The sequence below is a fragment of the Echiichthys vipera genome (assembly GCF_963691815.1).
Source record: "Echiichthys vipera genome assembly, chromosome: 20".
Classification (NCBI taxonomy): Eukaryota; Metazoa; Chordata; class Actinopteri; order Perciformes; family Trachinidae; genus Echiichthys; species Echiichthys vipera.
Window position 1 is genome coordinate 18349830 of NC_139845.1, and position 27988 is coordinate 18377817.

Here is a 27988-nt window from a genome sequence, read left to right on the forward strand (position 1 = left end):
TTAATCTTTAAAACATTTGTCCATTTATTAATCAAAATGACAAAAGGTAGCTGGGACAAAGAGACGCAATCGACAAAATCAACATTCAAATTGTGACAAACACGGCGGTTTCTGTAAAGTGCCAAACAAGAAAAGCCTCACGGATGACATATAAACTGTAGTTACTCACACACATCCACAAACACCACATAGAAAACTAGATCTTTAATACACACAAACATTAGAAACCATAGAAAAGCACGGCTATACCGAGGAGAGTTTTCTGTTAGAAAGAAAAGAGGCGTTTTGATCAGTAGTTCATCTGCGACTCAGGCTTTTCATGAGTGCTCGTACACACTGTGCAATTATCGGTAAAAAACATTAACCCCCACCCCCCCGACCCAGACATCTAATACATTCTAAAGCCGCTCAGAATAAGGAGATTTCTGATGAAGGCACACGACAGGAAGGCCCGTTCCTGGTGACGCCCTGTTTGGCGCGGTCCAGACAAACCTCCCAACCTAGATATCATTTATACAAAAATCACATCTGGATGTCCACCAGTGGAAAGAAAGTTCTCACTGGGGAGAGGAGGAAAAAATCATCAGAAACCACGATTTGTGTTCCAGTTGTTTCACTGAACTCCAGAAATGTCACAACTTTGGTAACCTTGACGAAAACAACTTCACCATGAATAAAAACCGATGTTACTGAACCATGGCTGTATCCTGTGATCACGTGGTGAGCTAAAAAGCTTTGAGGTTAGTGTTTGAATGTGGTTTTTTTTCTATAAAACTCTTTTGTTCTGTAAAAGTCTGTTAATGGCTGTACATGTAACCAAAGTGAATATGTAAACATTGTGCAAGTTTTAGCTGTTAACCAGGTTAACTGACTGCTCAAAATTAAAATTAAAATAAAAATCACCCCAAAGACGAGACATACAAAGGATGACACATTTGACCCTTTTGGATTAACAAAAATAAAAGGCTATTAAATAACATCCAAGAAACAAACAATAAAAATTGGGGGGTGGGGGCAAAAAAGGAGAAGCTTTTGGATGAGGATTGGGTACGGACAGTTCCAACAAGTGCTGCTGTGATAAGAAGCTGTGAGCAGAGGCCGTCCCGTTACGTCTTCTGCCTCCTCCGACTGTTCATTTCAAAATAAGGGTCCTCGTTTTTGCCCTTGTATTGTGGGATCTTCTTGCTGGCGCCGGGCTCAGCCTTGACAGCTTTGATGTTAGGGCTGGTTTTCTGCGGGGCGAGTCCTGGAGTCGCTGCGGGTTTTAGAGTCGCCTTCCCGTTGATGGGGTTGGTGGTGGCTGCTGGCTTTCGCCCCACCCTCTGTGCTGCAGCTGCTGTTTTCTGATTGGCTTTGCTGGTGGGAGAAGGGCCGGTGATGCCCCCTGGGACCCGCCCGGGGACAGCAGCAGTGTCGCGTGGAGGGGCAGCAACCACCTTGGCCGGGGCCGGCCCCTTGGCTTTGGCTATGACCTCTTTGCTCTTCGGCTGGGAGCAGGTCGGTTTCGGCAGCGCCGGGGAGGCTGTCCGTGAGCTGGGGGTGGGGGTACGGGTTTGGGGAGTTGGCGTCGCGGCAGCTCTTGTGGCTGTCCGCACCCGCCTAGCTGCCTCTAGACGGAGGCGCGAAGCCGGGGAGCCGGGTCGGCGCTGTGCAAGGCGAGAGCGCTGGTTAGCGCCCGTTGGTGGCCGGGCATCTTTAGAGGTGGGTGCCCGTACTGGTGCGGCGATGGGGCGAGGCACAGAGGCAGCGATGGGGGAGGTGCAGGGGCTGGAGGGTTTGGGGAATTTGGATGACGGCTCTGGGCAGACGGGGCTCCTGGGCTGTGAGGGGGGGCCGCGTGGTGACGGTCTGAGCTTCAATTTGGAGGCGGGCGGTGGATCTGCGGGGACACGTGACGGAGCTGAGGATGGAGTCAGAGCTCTACGATGGACCTGCGCACCCTGACACCCCGGGCTGGGAGGCGCTCTGGAGGCGCTTCCCACAGGCGTTGAGGGCAGAGAGGAGGAACCTTTGGTGGTGGTGGGCAGGGGCAGCTGGGTAGGCTTCCTGGGGGAAGAGGGTGTCCCCTGCAGGTTCTTCTTAAGCGCTGTGGCAGCCCCTTTTCTCGGCAACGTGGGTGTGCAGGCTGGAGAGGGGGTGTAGGACCGACACGTCTGACCCGTGGTGGTCACAGACGCCGGCTTACAGGCTGGGCTGGAGGAAGAAGAGGACGATGAGGTGGAGGAAGAGGACGATGAGGAGGACATGAGGTTGTTGACAGCGGTGAGGGGGTCCATGTCAGGAGGAGGAGGTGCGGCTGCATTGCCATGGTGACCTCCCAGGCCAGGGGGGCCTTTCTGAAAGGCCAGGATCTTCTGCTCCAGAGTGGTGAACTGCAGCACTCGCAGAGGGTCGTATTTCATGAGGAAGCCGCGCAGTGTGTCCCAGCCGCCACCCACACGCACCATCACATGTTTACCATGAAGCATCTGTGGAGGGAGATAAATTGGTTAATTTTCTTCCCTAGAGTATAAAAAAAAGACACAGATCTTTGTGCGCAGTTAAAAATACACAGTGACATATTCCCTCCAAATATAGAGTAGCTGCTGCGGGTGTAGAAACGAGTCACCTGTCCTGAGGCTTGGCACCACGGACAGCAGAGTAATTATGATGTAATCGCCTAGAGCAATTCAGTGCTAACGGCAAACAAGATTACATGTGTTACCCGCAGCTTTCAGTGTTGTAGTGAAGACTCCTGCATCTCTGCCAGAGCTCACAAACACACACTGGCAGAGTGTATCCTAAGGATCTTAACAGGACGTAAACATAGTATTTATGGTTGTGCTTTATACTGTACTTCAGCTCTTGTTTTAAACAGTGCTGGTAAAGGTGCCAATAACAGTTTAACGGAACCAGTGATAATGTGCTTCTGCCTTTTGCATTACACTTATTGCAATTTGGCATTTACAAAATCTTCATCTCCTTTTTCTGTAGCAACTTGATTATAAACTTACTTCTACCGTAGATATAAGTATATTGCTATTATTTCTGAGAAAAATAAAATATTGAACATGTAAAATTAGCCATGACATGACCAGGCTGCTACTTCTGAATGGGACAACTTAGAGACTACTGACATGAAGTGAGCCAAGTGTGTGTGTGTGTGTGTGTGTGTGTGTGTGTGTGTGTGTGTGTGTGTGTGTGTGTGTGTGTGTGTGTGTGTGTGTGTGTGTGTACTCACCCGAATAAAGAGGGTTTTGTCTCCCAGTCTGTAGCGTCCCTCAGATAGGTACTCAATGGACACTCTGTTGGCACAGTTGCAAGGTGGATCATCCATGCCGTGCTCCTACAAGGCACAATAGAGGATCATAAGTGGCCATGTTGGAGGTCTTTTTTGGGCAGAAACACTGGGAGAAACATATGGTTATTTAATAACCCAAAATTTACAGCTGGAAGATAATCGAGTGTCACCTCAGATGGCTGAAAAATAAAGCGATATATTCAAGGACCTGTGGTATTTTGTCGATGCATAAGTGAGCAATAATGCAATTACACCCACTGAAGCAAGTGAGACCAAATGTATCTCCAAAGATGAGACACATGGTGATGATGATGAAGGTGATGAAGACACACTGGACTAAAAACTGACAGTAACTGCTACAAGCTGCAGCTCACAAACTGGAGAAAAGCATCAAACTAGTATGTTTGTTCCCAAATAAGCAAACTGCCATCCACTTCAACGGGTGCAGTTATTTTTAGCCCAGCTGTTTCCTCTGGGAATAACCCCCCTGACTCTGACGACGATGGCGCCTCATTGCACTGCTGAACAGGACAGAGAATGAACTCACTGACAGTGTCAGAATCACAACATCCACCAGACATCATCTATAGTGTTGATGGACGAGCCTCTGCACTGTGAAGGGGTATTTACACTGAGGCATGAACAGCCAGTTCAACCCTGTGTGTATTCGTAGCTGTGCGAGAGTGAGTCACAGGGCGCCAGCAGAGCATCACGTGGTCAGCGGTGACGTGTCTTACCCTGTGGGGCGAATGAAGCGGCTTCAACTGGGTCGCACATGGACCACCTATGTGATGCTAACGTGATCAGCTGTAGCCCTTCAGCTGTTTACTGCATGGAAATTTATTGTTTGAGCGAACAGCAGCTCTCTTTGCGCTTGTGAGTGTGTCAACCCCTTCATCTAGAGCAGCGGTTCCCACCCTTTATGTCTGAGGTACCCCCGCAGCCATGTCAGATGAACTCACGCACCTCTTCATCAATTTCCCAATGCGTGTTCCAAATAACACCATTCGTTATATAAAAGTGGATAATATTGTTAGTCGTTTAATGCAATTGAATTGTAAATATTTAGGTTGGTTTGGTCAGTAATACTACTACTTTTACTACTAAGTGAGGCTTAATGTTTCAACCGTTCACTCATAACTTTAAGCTAACTATTTCAACTGTTTACACGTTACTTTAAGCTAACTATTTCAACTGTTTACACGTTACTTTAAGCTAACTATTTCAACTGTTTACTCGTTGCTTTAAGCTAACCATTTCAACTGTTTACTCGTTATTTAAGCTAACTATTTCAACTGTTTACTCGTTACTTTAAGCTAACTATTTCAACTGTTTACTCGTTGCTATAAGCTAACCATTTCAACTGTTTACTCGTTATTTAAGCTAACTATTTCAACTGTTTACTCGTTACTTTAAGCTAACTATTTCAACTGTTTACTCATTACTTTAAGCTCACTATTTCAACTGTTTCCTCGTTACTTTAAGCTAACCATTTCAACTGTTTATCCATTACTTTTAACCATTTCAACGGTTTACTCATTACTTTAAGCTAACTATTTCAACTGTTTATCCATTACTTTTAACCATTTCAGCGGTTTACTCATTACTTTAAGCTAACTATTTCAACTGTTTATCCATTTCTTTTAGCTAAATATTTCAACTGTTTACTCATTACTTTAGCTAAATATTTCAACTGTTTATCCATTTCTTTTAGCTAAATATTTCAACTGTTTACTCTTTACTTTAGCTAAATATTTCAACTGTTTATCCATTTCTTTTAGCTAAATATTTCAACTGTTTACTCATTACTTTAGCTAAATATTTCAACTGTTTACTCTTTACTTTAGCTAAATATTTCAACTATCTACTTTTATCTACATGTTCAAACTTCTGTGCTTGCTTGCTGACTAGTTTTCACACCATCTTACATGCAATATGTAGTGTTCAGGTATTATAGCTGATTCATTATTTTAATCAAATCACATTTTTTTTTTTTTTTCAAATTAGCTGAGCTTCTGTACAATCTTTTTAAGTACCCCCTGAGGTACAAGTACCCCTGGTTGGGAATCATTCATTTACACTGAAGTTGGCTCAACAATATTACAAGTGTTTGGTGGCAGTAACGTGACCAGTCAAAGGAGATGAAGGCCATTGTTGTGTCTGACTTTCATGTTCTGTCTGTTTGAAAACAGAACGGTGTTCATATGTTCCGCTGTCAGTCAGAACTCACCCCCGGCTGGTAGAGGCCGCCATGCTGGCAGCACACGCTGAAGGTTTTGACAGGGGGACGCGGCTCTTCTGTCATCAGCAGAGTCTCCTCCAACTCAATCTCCTTCTCTAGCTTCACCAGCACAGGGGGCTCTACACCATACCTGAGATACAAACAGCAGAGTAAACATGTGCACATATGGTACTAAAATATGCAATCAATCTTAAACTTATTTAACAAGATGAAGCTCCCGTGTTCATAGACTTACTTGGAGACGATGCGGCCGATCTCCAACAGACAGAGACAAACCTGCCGCGGCTCCTTGTGCAGCACTGAGACAGAAAACAAATTAACAGTTCACTAATGCGAAGAAGCAGCTGACACTTCAGCTCTGTTTAGAGAGACAACATGATGGCAAATCAGAGGGACGAGGTGTGACAAAATTCACGTGTTACATTTTAAAATTAGTAGCACATAAAATAAAGTTAGTGATTCCCTCCGGGGTGCTGGGTGATTCATGCAGAAGAGAACAGAGCTCTGGGAATGGAGAGCACAACTTTAACAAAAATATATAAAGTGAATAAGAGAATCACAGAAGACATATGGCTTTCTTTCTAAATCGCTCCGATCCGTTTTTTGGAGAGCCATTACTTATAATTAAGTGATCCCCCATACAGAGTGCACAGATCTGTTTAAACCATTAAGAAGTAAGGCTTAAACAACAGAGCTCCGCAAGTCATAAAGGAGCTTACAGCCGCAGTCTAGTCTGTTTCCCGCCGTTCACAGGAAAGAACCGATGCAAATCCGCAGAAAGATCTACCTCCTAATGAATATATAAAATGTGTTTGTTCTTGCAAAGGACGGCACAGGAGCTTTGTGTATTCTTTTTTACTCAGTTTTAAAATCCGTCCAAAAAGAAACTGAGACTGTCTTGGACTCAACCAATGCTCGCTAAAGAAAGAAATGATTTAGAGGAAAAATAGGGGTTTCCCCTTCCCCCGAGTTAGACTGTGTCCAAGCACATGCAGGTAAATTCATCATGATACCATTTTTTTTCCAAAAGCAGGACTTGGCTGGTGTTAGAAAGTTATTTGGACACTTTGTAGCTGGAAGAAAATATTTACCAGTCGATTAAGGTGACATTCTTTGTTCTGCTTGCTTGGATAAACAAATCTTGCATTTTGAGTTTTTATCTGGTTATTCAAGAGGCAGGGTTGTGACAAACAATCTCGACCTTTGGAGTAGCATTTTGATAAGTTACAGTGGGTTCTTGCAGTGCAACAAAAGAGATTCATATCTACATAACCAGGACGGGGTTGCCAGGTCATATATGAGCCCAAAATACACAATGTTCCTATTTACAAAAACTCAAAGGTCACATTTACTCAGACACAGGTTCACATTTTAGATGGTTGGATTTTAACAGAGTTAAGGCTGCTAAAGGGAAGGAGGGGAAAGCGGAAGGAGAGCAACAGAAATTATGGCATTTGGCATTTTATCCTATAAAGATTGATTCCTTTCATCCACCCATTATCTGTACCCACTTATCCTTTATGAAATTCTTTCTATTGTCCTTTTTCATTGGACTAGTGTTATGCAGAACTTGATGTTATGGATTCCACACCTGCTTAATAGGTTTTATGACGAGAGGCATTATGCATCTCGGTGATTAAAAGATGCGTTCACTCCAGAATAGATGAAAGAAAGTTTCAGAGGTATGTGCTGCAGCTCTTACCAAGGCCCTCGGACTCAAACAGGTAGGTCTCCTCCACACCGACGTGACGACACCAGGCAAGGAAGTTGGCAGTGTTGTCGCGGGCGAAGAAGGAACCTGGAGATGCGTCTCGCTTACACGCAATCTTCCTTGGGAACAGCTGTCGGGAAAAATCAAACTATGAATCATCATGACACTCAGTGGATGTAGTTAAAGCTATTCTTACCGCTCTGGCATTTTTACACTTTTCTTTTGTGATCTGAAAATGCTACTAATAAATGTATCTCACACTAAAATGTAAAAGAAATCCAACAGGTGTTGAAACTCAAAAATATTAAATTATCATTTATTTCTGATAGAAGTCTGACCGATCATTTTATTCGGACCGAATGAAATGATTGGTCGAGCTTCCTGCCTGTCATTCGTCGCTCGGTTTTACGGGCGCTGCTCATACTGCGTTCAAGTATCATGGGAAGTCTGAAGTTTCGGACCTCCAACTAGGCGAAATGCACTGGAATGCCTGTAAAAGTGTAACCTGACTCTCGCCCAATGACTTTCGTTCCGCCTCGCTTCCGTCTTGACTCCGCCTAGCTCCACTCAACCATCTGGATTCGCTCCATAGGATGATGAGGGATTTACGGGTCCGAAAGAAATGGTCAGGCCAATCAGGACTGCGTGACGGGGTTTTATAGATAGAGAAACGGCTGTGGCGGCTTGCATCGTGGAAGAAGACGTCAACATCGATGCTGCTATTTCATCCGTGTCCAATTTAGCGACTATTTCTTTTTTAAAAGAACAGCAGAAAACGGCTCTGAAGGCTTTTGTTGGTGGAAACAATGTCGGCTGTTCTGTTTGGCTTTTCCCTGCACACTCATCAGCGTCACGGGTTGGTTTCGATGTGAGTGGTTGAAGTAGTACGTCAGTAAAGATGATGGACAAGTGGTTTATCCAATCATATGCAAGGATTTTTGATAAGGCCCAGTCTCCTGAAATCGCTTCCCAGTCCAGCAATCCCAGATGGATGAGGGAAGCAAGGCGGAACAAAATTCATCTGGCGAGAGTCAGGTTAGTCAAAGTGAACCTCCTACTAAAATATTCAAGGTAGGTCGATCTCTCTCAAATTTGCTAGTAGGAGGTTCCACGTTGAAGCATTCCACTGCCTAGTTGGAGGTCCGAAGCTTTGGACTTCCCATGTCACTGGAACGCAGCATTTCTGGGCGAGCGTCAGAGGTCAGGCAAGGGGAAGAGGGTGGGACTTTCCAGGGAAGCGGTGTGAGTCCACATAAATAAATGAGGAAATAGAGTTTGTAGGGAGATCACCATGAGGCGTTTTCTATTTATAACAGCAGGAATTTTGTGTGCACTAACTGAACTTCAACTAAATGGAGTCAGAAATGTGTCCATTCCATGACCTGCAGCGTTCTCCCCAAACGTCCTCCACGTGTGAGCACGAAAGCTGTGCTTTTGGACGATGGTCCCGGCTATTTTCATCGCTGCTGTGTGACTCACCTTGCATAGTGCGGAGGGGCAGCTCTCGGCGATCTTGGTCTGCAGCACACCAATAAGCTGGCAGAGCTTCACGCCGTTATTCAGCTCCTCCATGAAAAACTCCGCTCTTACCTCAATGCCTGAAAAGTGAAGAGACAAATTCAATTTCCAGCACAGTGCAAGACATACTTTTTCATCTGCAAGACCCTTTTATACAGAGATTTGTCCCACTTTATTTAACTTTTTGTGGGTCCAAAACATCTCCAGGACAAAACAAATGCAGTTACAGCTCAGATTAAATACTAAATTCTTCTTCAGTCTATAAGCTGTTTTTTTTCTTCTGCTTTGTCTGTTGTTGTAGGACCCGGTGAAAAGACATTAACAGTTGCTTTACAACAGAGGACTCCTACAAACTCTTAGAGCCCTTAATGGCACTCCCACGACCCCTTATTGTAAATCACCGCCCTCTGAAACACAACAAAGGCCATGTGAACTGAATTCACATTGGGAACAAAATCCAAAATAGCCATAACACTAAGTGACAAAAGATTACTACACAAAAGTTTATTTTCCACACTACAACAGCCGCGCCTCTGGGCTTGAAACTTTATCCGCTGCACGCCACCTGTTTCTTCAGCATCCAGCCCCTCAGTCAGGATTGACGATCAGATCGCTTAAAAAAGGCTAAAGATGTGGGATACAGGTCATCACGGTCACGGTTACCAATAACTCACGTTGAGTGTTAAGTACCTGCCCACATTCCTCATGAGAAAAAACTGTCTTTTATATGAAAAAGACAAAAAAAGCAGTTTCACCAGTCAACAATAGAGTCAGCTTCAGTTTCCTCACTGCTCCATTGTATCATGAGGGACAATACATGTCAGTATAATAGAAGGGAGACGGATGAAATGAGGGATTTTGTTCCACTCCTGTTTCTGTCACTGTTTACGGCATCCAAATCCAATTACACGTGAGACCCGTGTCAATTGTGCTTTGGTATTTTCCTAGCCTCGAGGGGGGAAACTGTTAGTATGCGAATGCCCAGTGTTGATTCACATATGCGCATGTTTGGACACATTTGCAATGGTGTATGTGCCCATGTCACTCAGTAGAGAAAGAGAAAAATGAACATCTGTTTTCCCCGAAAGATGTCAAAACAGCATGATAAAAAACAGTCAGAGGGTGAGACAAAACCACTAAAATCGGCACTACTTCTTAGCTGATTCGCAGCTCTTACCCAGCATGCCGGTGAGCCAGATGGCCAGATCTTCCTGCATGGGCACCAGTGTGGCTTCGTGTCGCACTGCCAGCCACTGGTCATACTGGAAGACGTCTGCGAGACCGGGTCCGTGCCGCTGTGCTAAGGGGCTGCGAGGGCTCCTGGGGCTCAGCAGCGGGGCATCGAACTTCTCGCCGAACCATGCCTGCAGACGAGAGGAGATGGTGATTTGTGACGGTTTATATATGCAAAGAAAATCTGTGTAAAAATTGCAGCAACCACCAAGATCCTGGAAATCAATCAAATACTGTACATCTTTTATGACTTAAAGGCTTAGAAACACACACAGAATAATAGATTAGACAGACGTCTCAATAACTGGGCTGCCACACTAATTTGAAGAGTGTTACTCTTAAGACATTTTACATCTTCAGTGAGGAATTGTGAGATAAGTCTAAGCATGTCTTGATGTACTGTAGAACAAGACTCGACAAACGTATAGAATGTTGGTTCTTTTAACCCTGAATATAGGTTAGCAGTTTCTCCTCAGCCGACACATTATCATACTCTAGTTACCATTCAGCCTTGCTTGACAGTGAGAATATCTGAGGCGTTTAAGAGAGCCATCCATGCAGAGAGGACGTGTCAGGGTGCCGTCATACCACACTTCAATGTTCTGCTCCGACGCCGCCACTGGGCCTGGGAACCACTGTGGTTTACTCTGGGTAAACACCACAAACTCAGCTTCATCTTTAATCACCGGCCCCATTATTTAGGGTTCTTAATATCTTTCATTGTGCGCTGAAAGACAACCTGATAGGTTTTTGTTCTTTTGTTGCAAATACAAAAAGGAAAAATGGACAATTAAATGCTGTTGTACTTGACTGCATAAATGGTAGTCTAGCACTGGCTCACAGTCCGGGGCTCAGTGCCTGCAGCCAGACGCTGATCACTGATGTCTCATCATGTCCATCTCTACTGTCACATGCCCTCCTCTCGCATACTTTGTCTTTTCACCGGGTTTAAAATATGAAAGAGAGAGAGGAAAACAATCCTGAGGAGCCTCTGTTTTCTTGGTTTCACAGCCAACATGTAAATATGTAAATCATTTAGTCAGACATACATTTAGGTCAAATACTGAGACAATGGTGGACAAATTATGGACCAAACTACACTAACCCAAAGTGTTGTGAAAGTTTTAAAGATCAATATGGAATAAGAAAACTTCTATTCAAGAAAAACATCACGTTATTCCCATATTGTTTTATTCCAACTTTTTTAATTATTTGCAGGAAACGGGAGAGGCGATCTAGAAACCAGCAGCAGATGTTCACTGTGACAACTTGTCCAGACGTTATATAACTCACTTACGGACGACCCTCCTCCCCTGTCCAGTTTGTTGACATCTGTTTAAGATACAGCCTTTAATCTTCGTGTCCGTCACATGTCATCGAGCAATAACGAGACATTGCATCCACTGTAGTGAATGGGTTATTGTGCTTAAAACAAGGGCCGGTCTTGTTGTGGCCTTGAATTCATCTTGTTTGTTCGGTCTACTCGCAGGAAACCTTCTGGCCAGTCGAAACAGAGAGGCTGTTATACAGTAATGTGCTGCTGCTGGTAATCGGGATACTTTGACTGTGTGTGGGGCTGTGTGTATCATTTTAATGAAGCATTGGATCGAGCACAGACTGGATGTTTATGGGACAATGTCTAAAGACTCTTTACTTCCTAATCTAGATCTAATTTAGCATTGTGAGATTAAATCTAATTCAAATCTCACAATGCTAAGAAGAAAAGATAATAACAAATTAGGAGAGTAACAAGGACTCTAAATTCACTGGACTATTTAAAATGTTGCCATAATGCTGAACCTTAATCCTAATGAGGGGATTTTCATTCTGAAAGAAATAAAACTCAAATCTATCATTGAGATTAATGCAAAAAGAAATATTTTTTACTTCAAAAAGGGAGTAAAGTGATTTAGTATTGCACTTCCAAGTGAAGCCGAAACATCCTCAATACTGGTGCCGCTATGCTGTACTTTTCCAACCAGAGTTTCTAAGGGCGCACTCACACTGTCCTTCTGTCCCGGGCAAAACCGTTTTTTCAGCTAAAGCCTAGTACGTTTAAGCAGAGTGCACCCGTTCCGCACATAACTGCGGACAGCGGGCCGTCCACAGCCCGCTTGAAAGAGGTGGGCTTTAGCAGAGCCGTTTGCACATGTACGAACACGAGCGTGCGCACGTGTACGAGCACAAGCACGAGCCCTACGGCGGTAGCGGTATGTGCGCCTGTTCGGACATAGAAAATAGAACAACGGACCATGCGCGGACATTTAACAACAACAACAACAACAACAACGGCGGTGAAAGGTTCGTTGGTGTGATGCGGAGGTGGAGTGTTTACTGCAGATTTGGTCGGATGAAAATATTCAAAAACAGTCGACAAGACGCACAAAAACTCCGAGGTCTATGGAAAGATTTTAAAACAAAGCCACACACACGTGATCAATGCGTGTGACGTGTTACGACGTGATGTCGTGTGGACAGCAAGAAGCATTTGCGCGAGGCCCAGGCAGTGTGAGTGCTAACGGGCCTGGGGCGCGGGGGGAGAGGGAGGGGGGACAAGTACCCTAAAGCCCGGGTCGCGGTGCGGAAGGACAGTGTGAGTACGCCCTAAGTTTCCAAGTCCTGCCCACACACCCACCAAGCCAATTACGAGTCTATCACAGCTGTCCATCATCACCGGTCCCCTTGTTTTTTATAGCGTCAAAATGTGTGAGAAAGTCCTCTTATAGTATAGAACCAACACTGTTTTGGACACGTCCACTGCACGACGCCGCCTCATTTGTGAAACCTCGCACACTGTTTCGTTTTGGAATGTTTTGAAATCTGAATTTTGTCACACCTCGTCTCTCTGATTTGCCGACACGTTTTGTCTCTCTAAAGAGAGCAGAAGTGGCAGTTACATTCACCGTTTCTAAAAATCGTCACTCTGATCTGTTTCAGTGACCTAAAACTCTGTTTGTGTGGACGACACTCCAAAACGGTTCAAAAACAGCCGTTTAAGTGTGGACTAGGTGTTAGTCCCTTGTGTGGGTCAAGGTCCAAAAATACAGACTCCTACAATTCCCATAATGCAACTCAATAGCATCTTTAGTTGGGGTTATATTTTTCACTTTGGAAAGCTCCTTCCAGAACCATAGAAAATATTCCAAAAACTGAGTAGTACTCCTCACGACAAGTGAACTTAACTTCATGCGCCTTTAAAATTCAGCTTCAGGCAACTTTGACTCATTTAAGTAATTTAATAAATCCAACTCTGTGTACTCTGATGTCTGGTGAAACATTTGGCCCAGAAGGCCCTGTAGTTAGCTCAGTGTTAGGATAAGGGACATGCAAACAAATGTTTAGAATAAACGTCTAAAGGGACGTCACTGCTCTGGGAAAGTTTTTTTTTAAAGTTCCTCACTCGTCCACACCAGGGTGACCTTTGAACCCAAAGGGGGGGTGGGAGGGGCGGGAACACAGATAGAGCCTGGGGATCAGACGCGTTAAAAAAGGCAGGAGACGGGGGCAAAAACTCGTGATGTTCCAAACTAAAAAAGGTTACCTCACTTCAAAAGGGATGAGCTGACCCACACAGACACAAACAGACACTTGTACGCACACACATTACATAACACTGATGGTTCAGAAGGGCAGGCTTCCCGCGGCGCCCTGCAGGTCCACAACAACATATGTGCCTTTCTCGACAGCAGCTTATTAGAAAATAAGGCAGCGCAGTGTAACGTTTAGAGGTTATGTAAATGAACAGAGATAATCCATCCTCCCACTCTGTCACCTGACTGCATACAGGTCCACAGAGAGCATTAGAGCAGCCTAGAGTTGTACACTAAAACCTGCATTGTAAAGCGTAGAGAAGGTCTCAACCTTTCACCACTCGAGTCGGCATTAGATTCTGGAATGTGGGTTGGTAATCCTGGTATGAAATGCAATGCACTGAGGTCTGTATGTTACTATTTACGCTTTAGAGTTTCTGATGCTCTTAACCTGAGCCACTTATACCAAGGACGACTAAAGTCCGGCCTGAGACAATAGTCAACAGCAGGAAGGCTGAAGGGAAAGGTGGGATGTAGCAAAATGCTTCTTGTAATCTTTTCTCATGATTTATGTCTACTATGGTCATGTTTAAACGTATTTCTCATTATATAAGCTGTTCTTATGACTGCATAATCTATACACACTACAAAGCCTTTTCTCCATGCCATGTTAATGAATCATGAATATGAAGCCTGTGCACAAGCCAAGTATCAGTAATGAAAGACCTCACTGTTTTCTTCACCGTAGCTTCGTCAAATGTTCAGCTCCAACTTGAACTACAGCAGAAGTTACATTTTTTATATGATACCAAAAACAAGCCTTTCCACTCCTCCAATCCCAATTTCTTGACTTTCCCAACTTCCCGTTGCCTGGTCGTTGATCTTCGACCTTCCAGGATCACTCAACCCAGATCCGCTTGATTTGACCAGGCTGAGCTAACGTGGACATGTTGCCCTTTTCAAATACTTGGAGAGCTCCTAGGATATTCTGTTTGGCCATGATTGTGTGTGTGTGAGAGTTCCAGCGCACTTCCCTTTGTTTCTTTGAACTTTGAAGGACTGAATGATTAGATGGTGAGGAAACCCCATCAGGTAAACTCAGAAGCACTCTTGAGCCAAAAACAAAGACGTCTCAGCTTTTCCTTTCAGCAACAGGGTTTTAAGCCCTCAGTAACAGGCCGTCGCAGCAGATTTCTGAGGTTTGCTCAGACATCCGAGCATGAGACCAATACCTGCAGACATTAGATTTGTTGTATGTGTTTTACTGCTGCATTAATATACGTGCGCATATGCTACTTATACTTCCATGAGTGCATACATTTTCAGCATGGCTGAACAGAGCAGTCAGACTGGACCGGTTATCCAATGTGACTGTGCTCTACATGGGCAGTGAAGCTCCGAGCTGAGCTGTGTTACAGTCTCTGCAGTAGCATCAGACTGTGGTGTCTGATGTGGATCAATACCCTCACAGGGTGCCTTTGATAGCACGCAATATCATCTACTAAGTATGTCTTCTTTTGTGTTATGCATCAACTAATGTGCCTATACTACTTTGCATTTTGCAACTACAACAAGAAGATAAAAATAACCAAAACAACAGGAATTGACCCTGAGGGGTTACTTATTGATATGTAAACTACTCTTACCCATATTTTAGACAAAGTAACAATGATTTGAGGAAAACATGAGGCAGTCTACACAGATAATGCACCATATAAACCAATCTAAAAATATCCTGGCACAGATATTCTGTGCATCTGAAGCTACAGCATCCAGCCAACAAGGGAGGATTTCACAGCCTCGTCAACACATCAGCATCAGTCTGAGACGTTTCCTGCCACATGTTATGTGAACAGCACTTGGGACACATATCTTTCATATTCGTAGTCCAAGACGTGTGGTGAGAGAAAAGCCCTTCCCAAGGAGGTGCTGCCATGTGACAACTCTGTAACACGATACGTTTGTTGTTTTGAGTATTGGCATTTCGTTGCTGGGAGGGAAAGGGGGAAAAAGTGTTGCACATTCCACCCACTCCCCATAAAAAATGTGCAGAGAAACTCCTTGGGGTCTGAGCAGCGGAACGTCAGACATGCATAACAACAAGACGGCACAGGTGGGCTCGCCGCAGTTGTTGAGTGGGAGGCAGATGTCTCGAATAACTATGGCAGAGTATGAGACCTTCTCCCCTAATTTGGCATGTTGATCGGTGACTCACTCCCTGGACACGAAGAATGGTTGCGATTGACCAAAAGAGGGCGCTATATTAAGGACTCAAAGTCAAGTTCAGCTGCACTGATAACATCTGAAACTAATCTTCTGATGTGGTGAGATTGAGAAGAAAATACAGATGTGAAATGTTCTTGCTCCTCGATGTACCTAATCCTGTCTAGATGGAGATGAACCTACCTGGATGCCCGTCTGGACAGCCATGACTGCAGTCACAGATGATTCACTTCTTCATTCTGTGGAAAGAGAAGACACGGACTTGGGTCAAAAAGAGATCATATCAACATGTCAGTCGTACTTTGCAGTTCAGAGTATCTGAATGAGGAGGTTCAGATGGTCAACTCGCCTCTGGGTTTCTTCTCATGATATCTGATCATGGGCTGGTCAGGCGGTTCTTAAAAGGAACATTGTGCAGCATAGTAAGGAATGTCAAATCAACATTATCCATATTTGCATTTAACTCCGAGCAGGACAGCGTTGTTTTCTAATATGAAAACCTTTTTACAGAACCTAAAAAACAGAAAACAATGCTGGATAGAATTATTGTATATAGCTATTAATTTGATTTATGCTTTATTTAAAATGGCCAGTAAAAGACTGATACTGAACATGTTTATTTCACCATTTATTTTATTTTTATAACGTTTTTTCATTTTGGTTAATTTAATACATTGTATGTATAATGTTAAATATTCATTAGTGCCGCCCAGCCCTACACTGGAGCCTTCTGACTCCTGGGACAAGAAAAAGACATCAATACCCTGTGAATGAACTGTGACCTTCACTGGTTCCACACCCACTGACTTTTGAGCTTCATTCAGGAGCACACACCCCGATTATCCCATCATGTCCACACAGTCCTACTAGACTAATTTCATCCTTTTCCATACAGTAAAATACACTCTCACTGTCAAAGGGATTCCCCTGCAAAAAGCCTCGGCTATCAGCAAAGAAGACATCACTGCCATCTTCTAATGCACTGTGTCATGAGTGTGTAATCACATTTACGAGACATAAAATTCTAAATTTTGCGAGGTGACAGCAAAACATCATGTAGCCATGATGCCCTGAGTAATGATAAAGTAGCAATGGAGTGATAAAGTATTAACATCAGAGAGGACAGTTGGACAGGATGTAAGCCCCAAACAGGCAGTCCGGCTGCTGCGAGCGGCCCTCTGGGTAAAACACAGCCGGGACGTTGTTGTTTTTTCTGGACACAGTGAGTTTTAGTAGATCAGACTTTCTCACGAGGAAGTGATGAGGTTAGCCCGAGTGCTCCTCGCTGCACTTTCCCACACAGGATGTGAAGGATTACCCAGACGCTCAACTGTCCCCGAGGGTGTGCGTTTGACAAAGAGAAGCAGTGGGTGGGGGGGTGGAGAAAGCAATCACGAGCATGTAGATCCTAATAACACTGATAATTTGGTCAACACAGCTGAGGCAATAGTCCCCTTCCACCACCATCCCCCCATGCTCCGCAGACACACACATATCACCTCCTTTAAACTGTGCACCAAAATGGGTTTGTGAAACTTCTGGAAGATTGTGTCTTCCACTGATGTCATCATGCATAGAGAGATGAAATTGATGAGACATTTTTTTTTTAAAAACTAAAATTTAGAAATGCCCTATAACCACTTTAATCACATCCTCAGTTGTTCATCAAAGGCCTGCCTAAGAGTGCTGCGTGCAGTCATCCGACACCAAGACCGCAGCTCCGGGGAGACAAGATGAAAGTCAGTGGCCAAGGACGGGACGGGACGGATGACAACACAAGACAACTTACCTCAGAACAGAAACGGTACGGTACCGAGCCGGGAAGCGGCTCCAAACAAACAAGAGCAGCCTCAAAAGCACATCCTCGTCAATGCAGAGTAAAAACCCCGCGCTGCGCTCAGTGCAGTCCGGCCAGAGCGGCTCCTGCCTCTGTGGCTCCACGAGTGAGTGGGGAAGGAAAGGCAGCGAGAGGATGACAGGGAGGGAGGATGGATGGGAGGAGGAGGTGCAAAGGGAGAGCCCTGACTAATGAAGTGGCTCCGCTTCGCTAAGCCCCGACTGCCCCTCTGCTCCCCCCTCCCGAACAATCCTTTCACGGCGGGACCCTCTCACAAAGCCTCCATTGTTTTGACACACACACACACACACACACACACACGCACACATGCACGCGCACATGCACGCACCTCCAAGCCAGCAGTAAAACCAGGAACACCCAACTGGGATGCGTTGAAATGAGATAGAGGAGGTGAGGTGGGGGGTTACCTACCTCCACTTCCTTTTCATCCCCCACCTCCCTCTGGACCCCTGAGCACTCCCACAACCTCCCAAACCAGCTCTGAGCACAAAGTTTGGGGTAGGAAGCAGGAAAACAATGAGCTCCTCTCTCGTTGTTCTGATGGCTGTTGATGTCAATAAAGAGATGACAGCTGCGTCCATGTGGAAAGTGTTGCAATATTGGCCTCGGAGAGAGCAAACTCCGCGAAGAAAGAACAAAACACATGACGTCATTTGATCAAGATGCACAGATGTTGGTTTTCCACAGCTGTTCCAACCAGCTCTGCTCTAATGATTGCAGTGCTGTCTGAAGAACATTTTGTGAACATATTGTTACATATTACATCAAGTGTCCTGGGGCACGAAGTCATGCACTGGACTGATTATTCAGAAACATGAAAATATGTGAATCCCTGAAATTACTCTACAACAATGTTTGGTCAAAAACGACACTAGATAAAACCACTTAATTTAAGAAATGAAACAACAACATGCCCTGATTGATACTAGAGATGCACCGATATGGATACCTGGTATTGGGCCGATACTGACTCAAATAGCCGTATCAGGCATCGGTGACAATGAGGCCGATCTATTCAGTTCAATTCAATTTTATTTATAGTGCCAAATCATAACAAAAGTTATCTCAGGACACTTTACAGAGTAGGTTTAGTACATTGACTAAATTAATTTAAGAATAAATTCTTTATTATTCAGTACATTAATATCTATTATTTATTTGTTAAATTTTTGTTAGTAAAGCAATGTTTAAGTCCAGCCTGATGTCACCTTACACATAAAAGAATGAACCCAGTTACTTCCACGCAGTTAGGCATACAGCTTATTATGAAACACTGGTATTGGATTGGAACTTTGCATTAGCCATACCCAAAGCCCAGATGTCAATATCTGGACGGAAGAAGTCAGATTGGTGCAGCCCTAGGATGCCTAAGGCCATTTTAAAGTCAAGGACCGGATATTCAAGAGAAATACTCTTGATTTATAAAGGAAGGATGGAATCGTATCACTGGCTGATCAAGCTGAAGTTTTGGCATCTAGGCCGAGCCTGAGAGGATTTCAAAGGGTCAGTGGAGTCTGTTAAATCAATGTCCTCAAGGCTGCAAAGCAGAATAACCAGAAACACTGACGGAAGGGTGACATTTAGGATTTCAGAAGAGGGAAACAATCCAGAAAGGCTCTGCTTCTTTTCAGCACGCAGGCGTGCAAGAAGGGTCACGCTCAACAACGCAGGACAAAAGGGCAAATCTTTGGCTCTGGACTCCAGTTGTGTGCATCTGGGGCCCCGGCAGAGCCTGACTCCCTACAGGGACCAAAGGCACCCACACACAGTCAAATGTCAAGCACAGAGGAGGGCGAAAGTATTGAAGCCAAAAAGGGGAGGCGAAGACAAAACGTGTTTTATAATGGTGGTGAACTTGGGAGTGGCACACTGGAAAGGGCAGGGCAGGGCTCGACACCACGCACATTCTCCAACAGTTGCCAGGAGAAAAGACATCCGACAATGCCGGCACTCTTCTGCCATCCTTCTGCAATGTCCCGTTTCCTCCGTAACCTCCCTGCTTCTGTCAGCAAGAAGTTGCTTTTTACGATTATGTTTTTGTGAATTATTTCTTTGGGGACAAATATGCAGCTGAGCCTCTCTGGGGATTAACCGACATCATCAAGCTCATGATGCAGCTGTACTTCATATGAACAAAGTTATTTTGGGTGTTTCTGAGAAAGCCCCGCTCACACAACAGGAGTGGGAATTTATAATTTTCCAAGAATCCCCATTAGTTTACTCTAACTTTAGCTTTTGTTCCGGTGCGCACGTGAGCCATCCCTTTATTTCTAAAGCCACATCAGGGTTAGCCTGGTAAACGAGGCACAGAAACCGGGTACACAAAAGACCCCAGTCAGGTTTGGGTTGACTAACCTGTGTTTCTAGTTGCGAGTGAAATAAAAGCTTTGTTTCCTGTTTTATCCCCTCAGGAAAACTGCTATTTTCAGATGAATGGACCCACTTCAGATTGGGGTTTCCAGATGTTACATTTGTAAACACATTGCAGTATATTGTAGTACTTTATATATACACTGTATATATGCAATTCCAGGGATCACAGTTTTCAGGAACTGTGTAATAATATTTTATATACTGATTGTAACTGCACTGGCAATTCGACATAATTTCAAAGTCAATGTGTTATCAGACAAGAAGGGATTCCACATTTACAGACTGACAGATAATAATGAATTTTATGATGATGGTGTCAATTTGTCTGAAGGCACCGACAAAGATACGTTTGTTCAAACATCTTTGATTTGAACGGATGTATTGATGTAAAAACAAACAACGGATTTGGCTCTTCTTAAGAGACTTGTTTTCTCCTAATAGTGCTCAACAAGGAACACACAATCCACTTCCTGCCAGTAAAAGGTGCTGAATAAATTAAAGGAATTGCCTTTGTCCGGGTTCAAATGAGCATGATAATAGACTTGGAGTCTATTTAAAGGAAAGGGATCTTGTACGAGCTTCCCTGTAGCCTGAACTAAACATAGAGGTTGTGTGTGTGTTTTGTTGAGGGTGGGGGTGAGACATCTGTCCGCATGTTCCCCACGCAGGTCGCCTCTCTCTGGATGCGTCTAGTAATCGTTTAAGAGGATCAGCGCTATTCCAGACAGCAGAGCGCATCCACCTCCACGCCGCTCCGTCATCACAACACACAAAGCACGTGGCGCACGCATGCAGCCTGCGGTGCTCCGCCAGTGCATGGGAGCACCCGTGCATGATTGCAAAAGAGAAATGAGAATGCATTACGTAATGAGTTAAAAGTAGAATGTTCAGGCGGTGTGTCCTTTTGATTTTCCACTACACGGTTATGCGAGTGTGTCAGGGGAATAACAACATGACTAAAAAAAAATCACACCAAAGTCAGCCATGTGCCAGTCTTTGAGGTGTTGTTTTTGTTCCCAGAGACACTAACGTTTGATTTTTAATCCTTTAGACGTTAGCACAATTTGGGCAGAGACAGATGGCACGGACGCCACACAGCTCTCCCGCCTCCACCTACTAACACGTAGCGCTGAGCCTGGAGGTTAGGGACTTTTAGATGGAGAAACACATTTCTCATTATGTCTTTTATCTAATTTTATTTTTCTGAAAGCTTTTTTGTCCTTTCGGGTACCAACCAACTTGAAACTTGAACTACTGTCTGCCACTCTGCATGTGATGGAGGGGTTAGTATGCTTCATGCAGCTCGGCCGCCCGGCACAGTATTTGGACAGGTGTGCAGAGATAAAAATGTATCAGGATTTTAACTTTTCTCTCAAGCTCTCTTCTTTCATTCTTTATACAATTACTTGTGTATAACAAAGTGCAACTCAATGAGTGTCTTCAAGAGACACCCGTATCCCTCTTTGTGTCATGGCAGTGGGGCGGCCTCCTTATTCGATTAGTCGACTAACCTGTCATCTTGATCTGGGTGGACTACGTCTTTAGTCCAGGGGTGCTCAACCCTGTTAGTGGAGAGCTAGCCAGTTTTACAGATCTGTTGACTGAATCCACTGATCAATTAGTTGACAAAATCTGTTTTTGAGTGTTAGTCAAAGAATTTCTTTAAATAGAGAAAAGCTGTATGTCAGGTCACATACACTAGTTTGTTTCCAGCATACTCCTTCAGATACAGATTCTATTGCATTGCGTTTTAAGACTGAAAGCGTCTCAGTTTATACGAAAAAGAGGCCCTATTTTAGGCATCTGATTTGATAACTTGAGCGGACAGAAACGGATGAGTAAGATCTTTGTGTGTGTGTGCCCGTGGTGTGGAGTGGCTGTGGGCCAGCTCACAGAGCCAGTGAACCTGCTGAGCCATTCCTCTTCCCTTTAGTCCAAAAGGGTTGTGCTGGGCCAACCTTGTCCCTGGAGAATACTAACTCCTCCTCTATTAAAGTCCTTCCTGCTGAGCCCTTTGTGTCTGGACTTAATTACCCCGTCAGGGGAGAGTTTCATTTAGAGCCCGGCCTCCTCTTTTTCATTACAGATGGGGCCCGGCCGCACCGTGTCGAGAGGGAAATTCATTCAGTTGAGGAGAATGAAAAAAGTAAATATACGTCAACTGCGTGTTGTTGAACTGAGCACAACATCTTCAATGAAACTTTATTTTCTAAAGCAATTCACTCCCCCCTGGGCCTGTACGAGCTTGCTCATCATGGTTTTCCGTGGTAAAAGACTAGCCCTCTTTCAGACAGGATTAAAACATGTCTTGGCCTCCTTCCTCTTGTCCTTGTTGGAGCCGTCTTTCCTTAGAGGTGAGACACTGTGAGTAAAGTCCATCTTAAAGGCTTGAATGAGTGGGAGCCACCTGCCAATCCCATTTTGATTTGTTGATGCTAATCCACAGCTCACTCCACGCCACCGGGTCATCCCCACAATTTCAAAGCCCTGTTTCTGCCGACTCAGGATCAGCCTTCCTATCCTGCCTTCCATAACCCTGAAAAGCAGTGGAACTGATGCGAGCTGACTCCAGGTCCGTGAAAAGAGGCCAGTTGGCAAAACACTGCCTCTTGCACGTGAGCCGCCGCACAAGATTGTTTATATGGCACAAAAACAAAGCCAGTAGCTGTTGATTGATTGTCTCCAAGTAGAAAATGCAATACGGTTTTAATAAATGGACTTAAAACGTTAGGGTTTCTCACAGTGCTTTAAAACATACAAAGGCTAACTGAACACAACATCTGAGCTGACTTGACGAAGACATTCCTCACAACATTTCAAACCTTGAACCAGCAACAAACTAAAACAAAATACTTGCCAGTTTTTGCGAAGAGAATATGCAAAGTGTTTAACAGGAGCTACAAGAGGATACACTAAATCTGCTCCGTGGCAACGCCTCACCACACCTCAGAGCTGAGCCGTTTATGAAAACAGAAGAATGGATGGGCTGTGCGATGCAGTCTCATGACACATCATAAGCACTGGTTTGTATGAAACAATGCAGAAAGGCTAGAAAGGAGTTTGCTACGGCATGTCTCATTAATGCACCTCTTCCCCAGACTAATGACTGAAAACATGAATACATGATGGAGCTACAGCCAAACCACAAACCAGTTCTCTAACATACCATCATGACACCTGCCTGTGCCAACTGCAAAGTCTGAACCTGCACTTTAAAACGGTCATCGTCCTCATTTTTGAATTCCCTCCCTACATGATGTCAGCAGTCAGTTGGTTGAGACCATCAGCAGCGACCAGCACGCAGGCATGGTTTCCTTTAAACTGCAGCAGGCCTGGCACGATGCCAGCTCTGAGCCGTTTCTGATGACCTCACACACTTACACACACACACGAAGGCCAGCTAACTGCAATGACATAATTGCTTCAGTCGTAGCACAGGCATGTAGCAGGCCAGCCGTTTGAAAGACCTGTGGGCACACTACCACACCAGCGGGACCGTTGAGCTTTCCTCAGCAGTTAGCTGTCGGCTCTTTTGAAAGTTTGGAAATGTATGCTCATCCCATAATGACGTGTTCACACGAGTGCGTCACATTATGTGTTCATTAAATGAATGCACTGAGACGTGAAGCTGTTGACAGATAGGCAGGAAGGAACCAACGGTTGCAAAAACCTTTTGATTTCAAATGTGACATCTGTCAAGCACCAGACACTGCTACTTTATCTCCTGCTTTAAACTTACCAGTGTAAATACTGTTTGTGAAGCAGGGCTGTGCTCCTCCTTTAATGTCAACACTGGTTAATCATGTGAAGCCTCCTTTTACTGATAACACTTCACATGGGAACTCAGTCACACCAAATGATGATATTCTGTCAGAGCTCTGAAAATAATCAAGGATTTGTTCAACAAAAAAAGAGGGATCTACAGCTTCCAAAACACACCTCACCCCAGTGTTTCCATGTAACAAGCTTTATCAGGGTCACTTCAGATAAGCCTCTGTAGCCCAAACAGCCCCGTCGGCCCCTTCACAGAAGGTCAGGCCAAGGAGACGTGAAAGGTCGGGGGGGGTCGTCCAGCTCAGCCTAATTGGCCCCGGTTGTTTGTCAGATAATACTCCTAGTTATAGTGGGGAGGGGTGTAGGATTTAAAAACTGGGTTACCTTTCACCTTAATAAGCCTCACCGGTGCTAAGCCATGTTCGGAGAAACCTGTGCATCCTTAGATCTTCTGTGAGCAGAAACACACTCACACCGCCCCAAAAGGCGGGACAAAAGGACGTTTAAACTGACACTAAAATAGAAACAAAGGAAAATCTAAATAAATCACAGCCCTCAAATGGTCAGTGCTGACAAGATATGACAATATGAATGCAAATCAGACTGAAAAATCAACCAAATAGACTTTTACCAGCCTCCGTATGAGGATTTTAGTTATGAAATGTTAGTATAATACTGTATTCATAGAACGACTTGTAGCATTAAAAGAATACAGCTTACTCGGTTATCTCACAGCATACAAACGTTACAAACTCAAACCAACGTCTATGAATGATGCATATCGGCCCTACGGTGCAACATTTTACAGTACACACCCACAGAATAACAAACCCCCTTTTAAACACATTGCCCCTCCACCATTCCCTTCCTGTAAGCTGTACCCTAAATAAATGAGGGGTAATCCAAGATTTCATTATCGTCTCCATTGTGTCCACACACGCAGCATCACAGCCCATATGTGCCCACGTGCATTTTTAACTCATTAAGCCTTCTTTGTCTCATATGATGTGTGTGTGTGTGTGTGTGTGTGTGTGTGTGTGTGTGTGTGTGTGTGTGTGTGTGTGTGTGTGTGTGTGTGTGTGTGTGTGTGTGTGTGTGTGTGTGTGTGTGTGTGTGTGTGTGTGTGTGTGTGTGTGTGTGTGTGTGTGTGTGTGTGTGCGTGCATGCATGCATGCGTATCTTAACTTCCTTCGGGAGCCCTGGCAGGTCCAAACTGTGAGGCCTGATGCCAAAGATCAAGCAGATGGTGGTTATGAAGATAGTTGGAATTGGGGCTGCTGTATGTGTGTGCTTATTCATTGAGAGCTGAGCAGTGACAGCTTCGTCTGAAACAGAGTGCCATCCTGCTGCGGTGATCTGGTGACAGATTTTTGTACAGTCTAAGGGACAACAATGGACACAAGTGTAACACTCACTGGACAGACTTTTAGTAAAGTCTTTCTGTCCAAAATCAAACAAAAAGTAGTAAACTTGCTGAATGGGATTGTCACAGGACTGCTTTTGGGATTTGCTCGTGTAAAATATTCAAAAATTTGCATTACTGTCACTATGTCACTCAGGGTGGTAATGCTACATCGATCCAAGCTGTCTTCGTTTTGAAATTCCCACTTTATATGTAACATTTTCATTAAAAGGAACTGTTTGTTTTTCATTTAAATGTCTGAAAGAGCTCAGTCATAAGTGTCATATTAATATAAATGAAACTTATGTTAATTATAGACACTATTTCTCAGGCCATGGGCCCCTGAAGTGAATCCAATCGAAATTGTATCTTGAGACTTCGTGATATCAGCAAATATTGCATTGTTGCCCAAATAATTCATATGGTATTGTGATAAAACTTAAACAATTTTCTGAAGCTCCAAATGCAGTTTTAAAAGATTTGACCGACAACTTCCATTAATTCATTTTTTGGCCACTTGGGGGCAATTTTGCCATTATAAGCCATCGCTCTTTCTTTTGTTCATATAAAAATATCCATTGGTATAGCTTTAAAGTAATAATCTTTAAGATTTTCATTTAAATAAATGTCGGTTAAGTCCCTTCCACCGAAAGAGGTCACACAATGGTGGCTGAGCCTATGGCCCACAGATGAAAGTGCTGCTTACACCCGGCAACTAGGTGTCTATGGCGACATTGGGAAGGGAGCTCTAAAAACACACCTGCAATTATGGCTCGTCGTCGCCATGGGTGCCGTCAACACAACAAAAGAGAAATCTTCCCGACTGTAACTTTAAATATTTTCCAATGTGTTCGTTCTGAGCTGCATTCACCAGAGGAGCGGCAAGAGAAAGGAAGGATACAAATCGAATTTGGGAGAGAACAAGTCTCTCCAGACAGTGTTCACTTAGTGCTCGTTAGAAAAACAGATTAGGTTCATTCTGACTCGTGACTTTCTGTGCGAGTCCAGACTGACAGCAGGGTAACTTGGGCCAATAAGAATAATAACTCATTTAGAACGCGGATGGACATCTTCTCTGTTGCAGCTTTGCCGTGTGATTGTGGCTGATAATAAGGCAGGTGTGTTGTCCCATTAAGTTACAACTAACTCAACATTCTAAACACAGGAAGCACATTTTTACGGATCTTTAACGTTAATGAAATTTGTCCGTTTCACATCAGCTGACTGGTGGGAATGATATTGGACTGTATGCCATTTAGATAAACAAGTGTGGGACAATGAAATGTTGTAGTTTTTCATGGAACAGCAAATGAGGATGCATAAAAAGAACGCTCCTGTTCACCCTTTTCCTTAAGTCGTGACTTATAGTGACACCAAATTCTGAGTAATATTCAATGAATTAGAGGCAAATCAATTCACAGCCACGATCACAGGTAGCCCGGATCAACGCCCACTTGTTTGTGGGTGTTGTCCTTGTCCTGCTTGTTTAGCGATTCATATAATGAACAAAGCGAAGGATTACCAGGCTAAATCACAAGGTCGAACACAGATATCTTGTTGTGAGGACCAAAATAAACTCCCCACCAGTGTCTGAGCCACAGTGGGAATCCCTGGTGTAACACTCTTTGCAGGAAGCACCTGCAGAGCATTTACTTCATCCTTTTTCCCCAAACAGGAAACAGGACTGTCACACGAGCAATAACCTCGTATTAATGTATCCCTCCGTATTGTCCCGCACACAATAGGTACACCAGCAAGAGTGTGCTTTGATCTAAAAACAGGAGTTGGAGAAGGAATGTCACCTTCCACCTAAACCTGTTCTTCCTAATGAACTCATCACAAAACAACACTCACTTAATCCTAGAATCAGCCACTGCTCAACCCCACTGTGTTATCATGCAACGCCTCATGAGATATGTGCCCCAGCAAATGACTGATCCTCTTACCTATGTATTCCCACCTGCCACTCAAGTTTACATGTATGTGTGTGTGTGTGTGTGTGTGTGTGTGTGTTTGTGTGTGTGTGTCTGCTCCTGACTGGAGGCTGTCGGTTCACGCTCAAACCTGTCAGTGTCAATTCATTAACTGCCATTATGCAACAGTGAAAGCTGTAAAGTGCAGGGATGACAACGAGTTTCAAACGCAGCCCTTGTTCATTTAAATGGGGCTGTGGCTCGGGGTTGTTTAACGTTTGAGTAATGAAAATAACCACGGCCTTTAGGGGAACGTGAAGGTCACTGAGGATAGCTGCGCAGACGACGTTTTCGGGAAAAAGCTAAAAAAAACCACAAAACTTAACTTTTAAATGGTACGTTACTTTTGAACTCCTGGAAGTTTGCAGACACACGTATCTATATTTTACGGGACTCACTATCCCACACGCCGGACTTCAGTTGTATGCAAAATAACGGTATTTTCAGTGTTTGCTTCCACGAGGAAGGAGCCTCGTGGAATTTTTTTTAGGGGAGAAACGGGAGAAACGTCTCCCCACAGCAGGGGGAAACTTTCGGATAAACTTCTCCATACCCCGGTTATCCTCGCTGAGACGAAGTAAACAGTTTTAGACTTACCAGCAACACTGAAGGCTACAGAGTCTTCCAGGAGAAAGTCCGGGCAGCTCGTGTTCATTAAACGCCTTCCTTTTCCCCGGTGGTGAATGTGGAGCTGCTCCTCCAGTTGTTGTCGGGAGTTACTCGTGCTCTCCGCTGCTGTGTGTTTGTGGGCAGCGCTGTTCGAATCAGCCAATGGGAGCGCTCCGGCCGCTGGGGGCGGGGCCACGGGCGCACCTGAGTGTCGTTTTACTGAATGATGAAAACTCATGGGTGCAGATCCCTCCCCACAATG

General features: G+C 44.4%; 1 protein-coding gene across 2 annotated transcripts; it reads right to left on the reverse strand.

The window, feature by feature from the left end:
- gas2l3 (growth arrest-specific 2 like 3) lies at window positions 1-27847 on the reverse strand. 2 transcript variants are annotated; one of them, XM_083935241.1, is made up of 9 exons: window positions 27715-27847; window positions 15921-15976; window positions 9929-10115; window positions 8713-8831; window positions 7225-7363; window positions 5758-5821; window positions 5511-5652; window positions 3221-3325; window positions 1-2468 (listed from the first exon to the last, which is right to left on the reverse strand). In XM_083935241.1, the coding sequence occupies exons 2-9, from the start codon at window positions 15942-15944 to the stop codon at window positions 1107-1109; spliced, it is 2142 nt and encodes a 713-aa protein (XP_083791367.1). In that variant the 5' UTR covers window positions 15945-15976; window positions 27715-27847; the 3' UTR covers window positions 1-1106. The 2 variants fall into 2 exon arrangements, with proteins under 2 accessions (XP_083791367.1, XP_083791368.1); XM_083935242.1 differs by lacking the exon at window positions 27715-27847 and adding an exon at window positions 17527-17682.
- Between the last annotated feature and the right edge of the window lie 141 nt (window positions 27848-27988).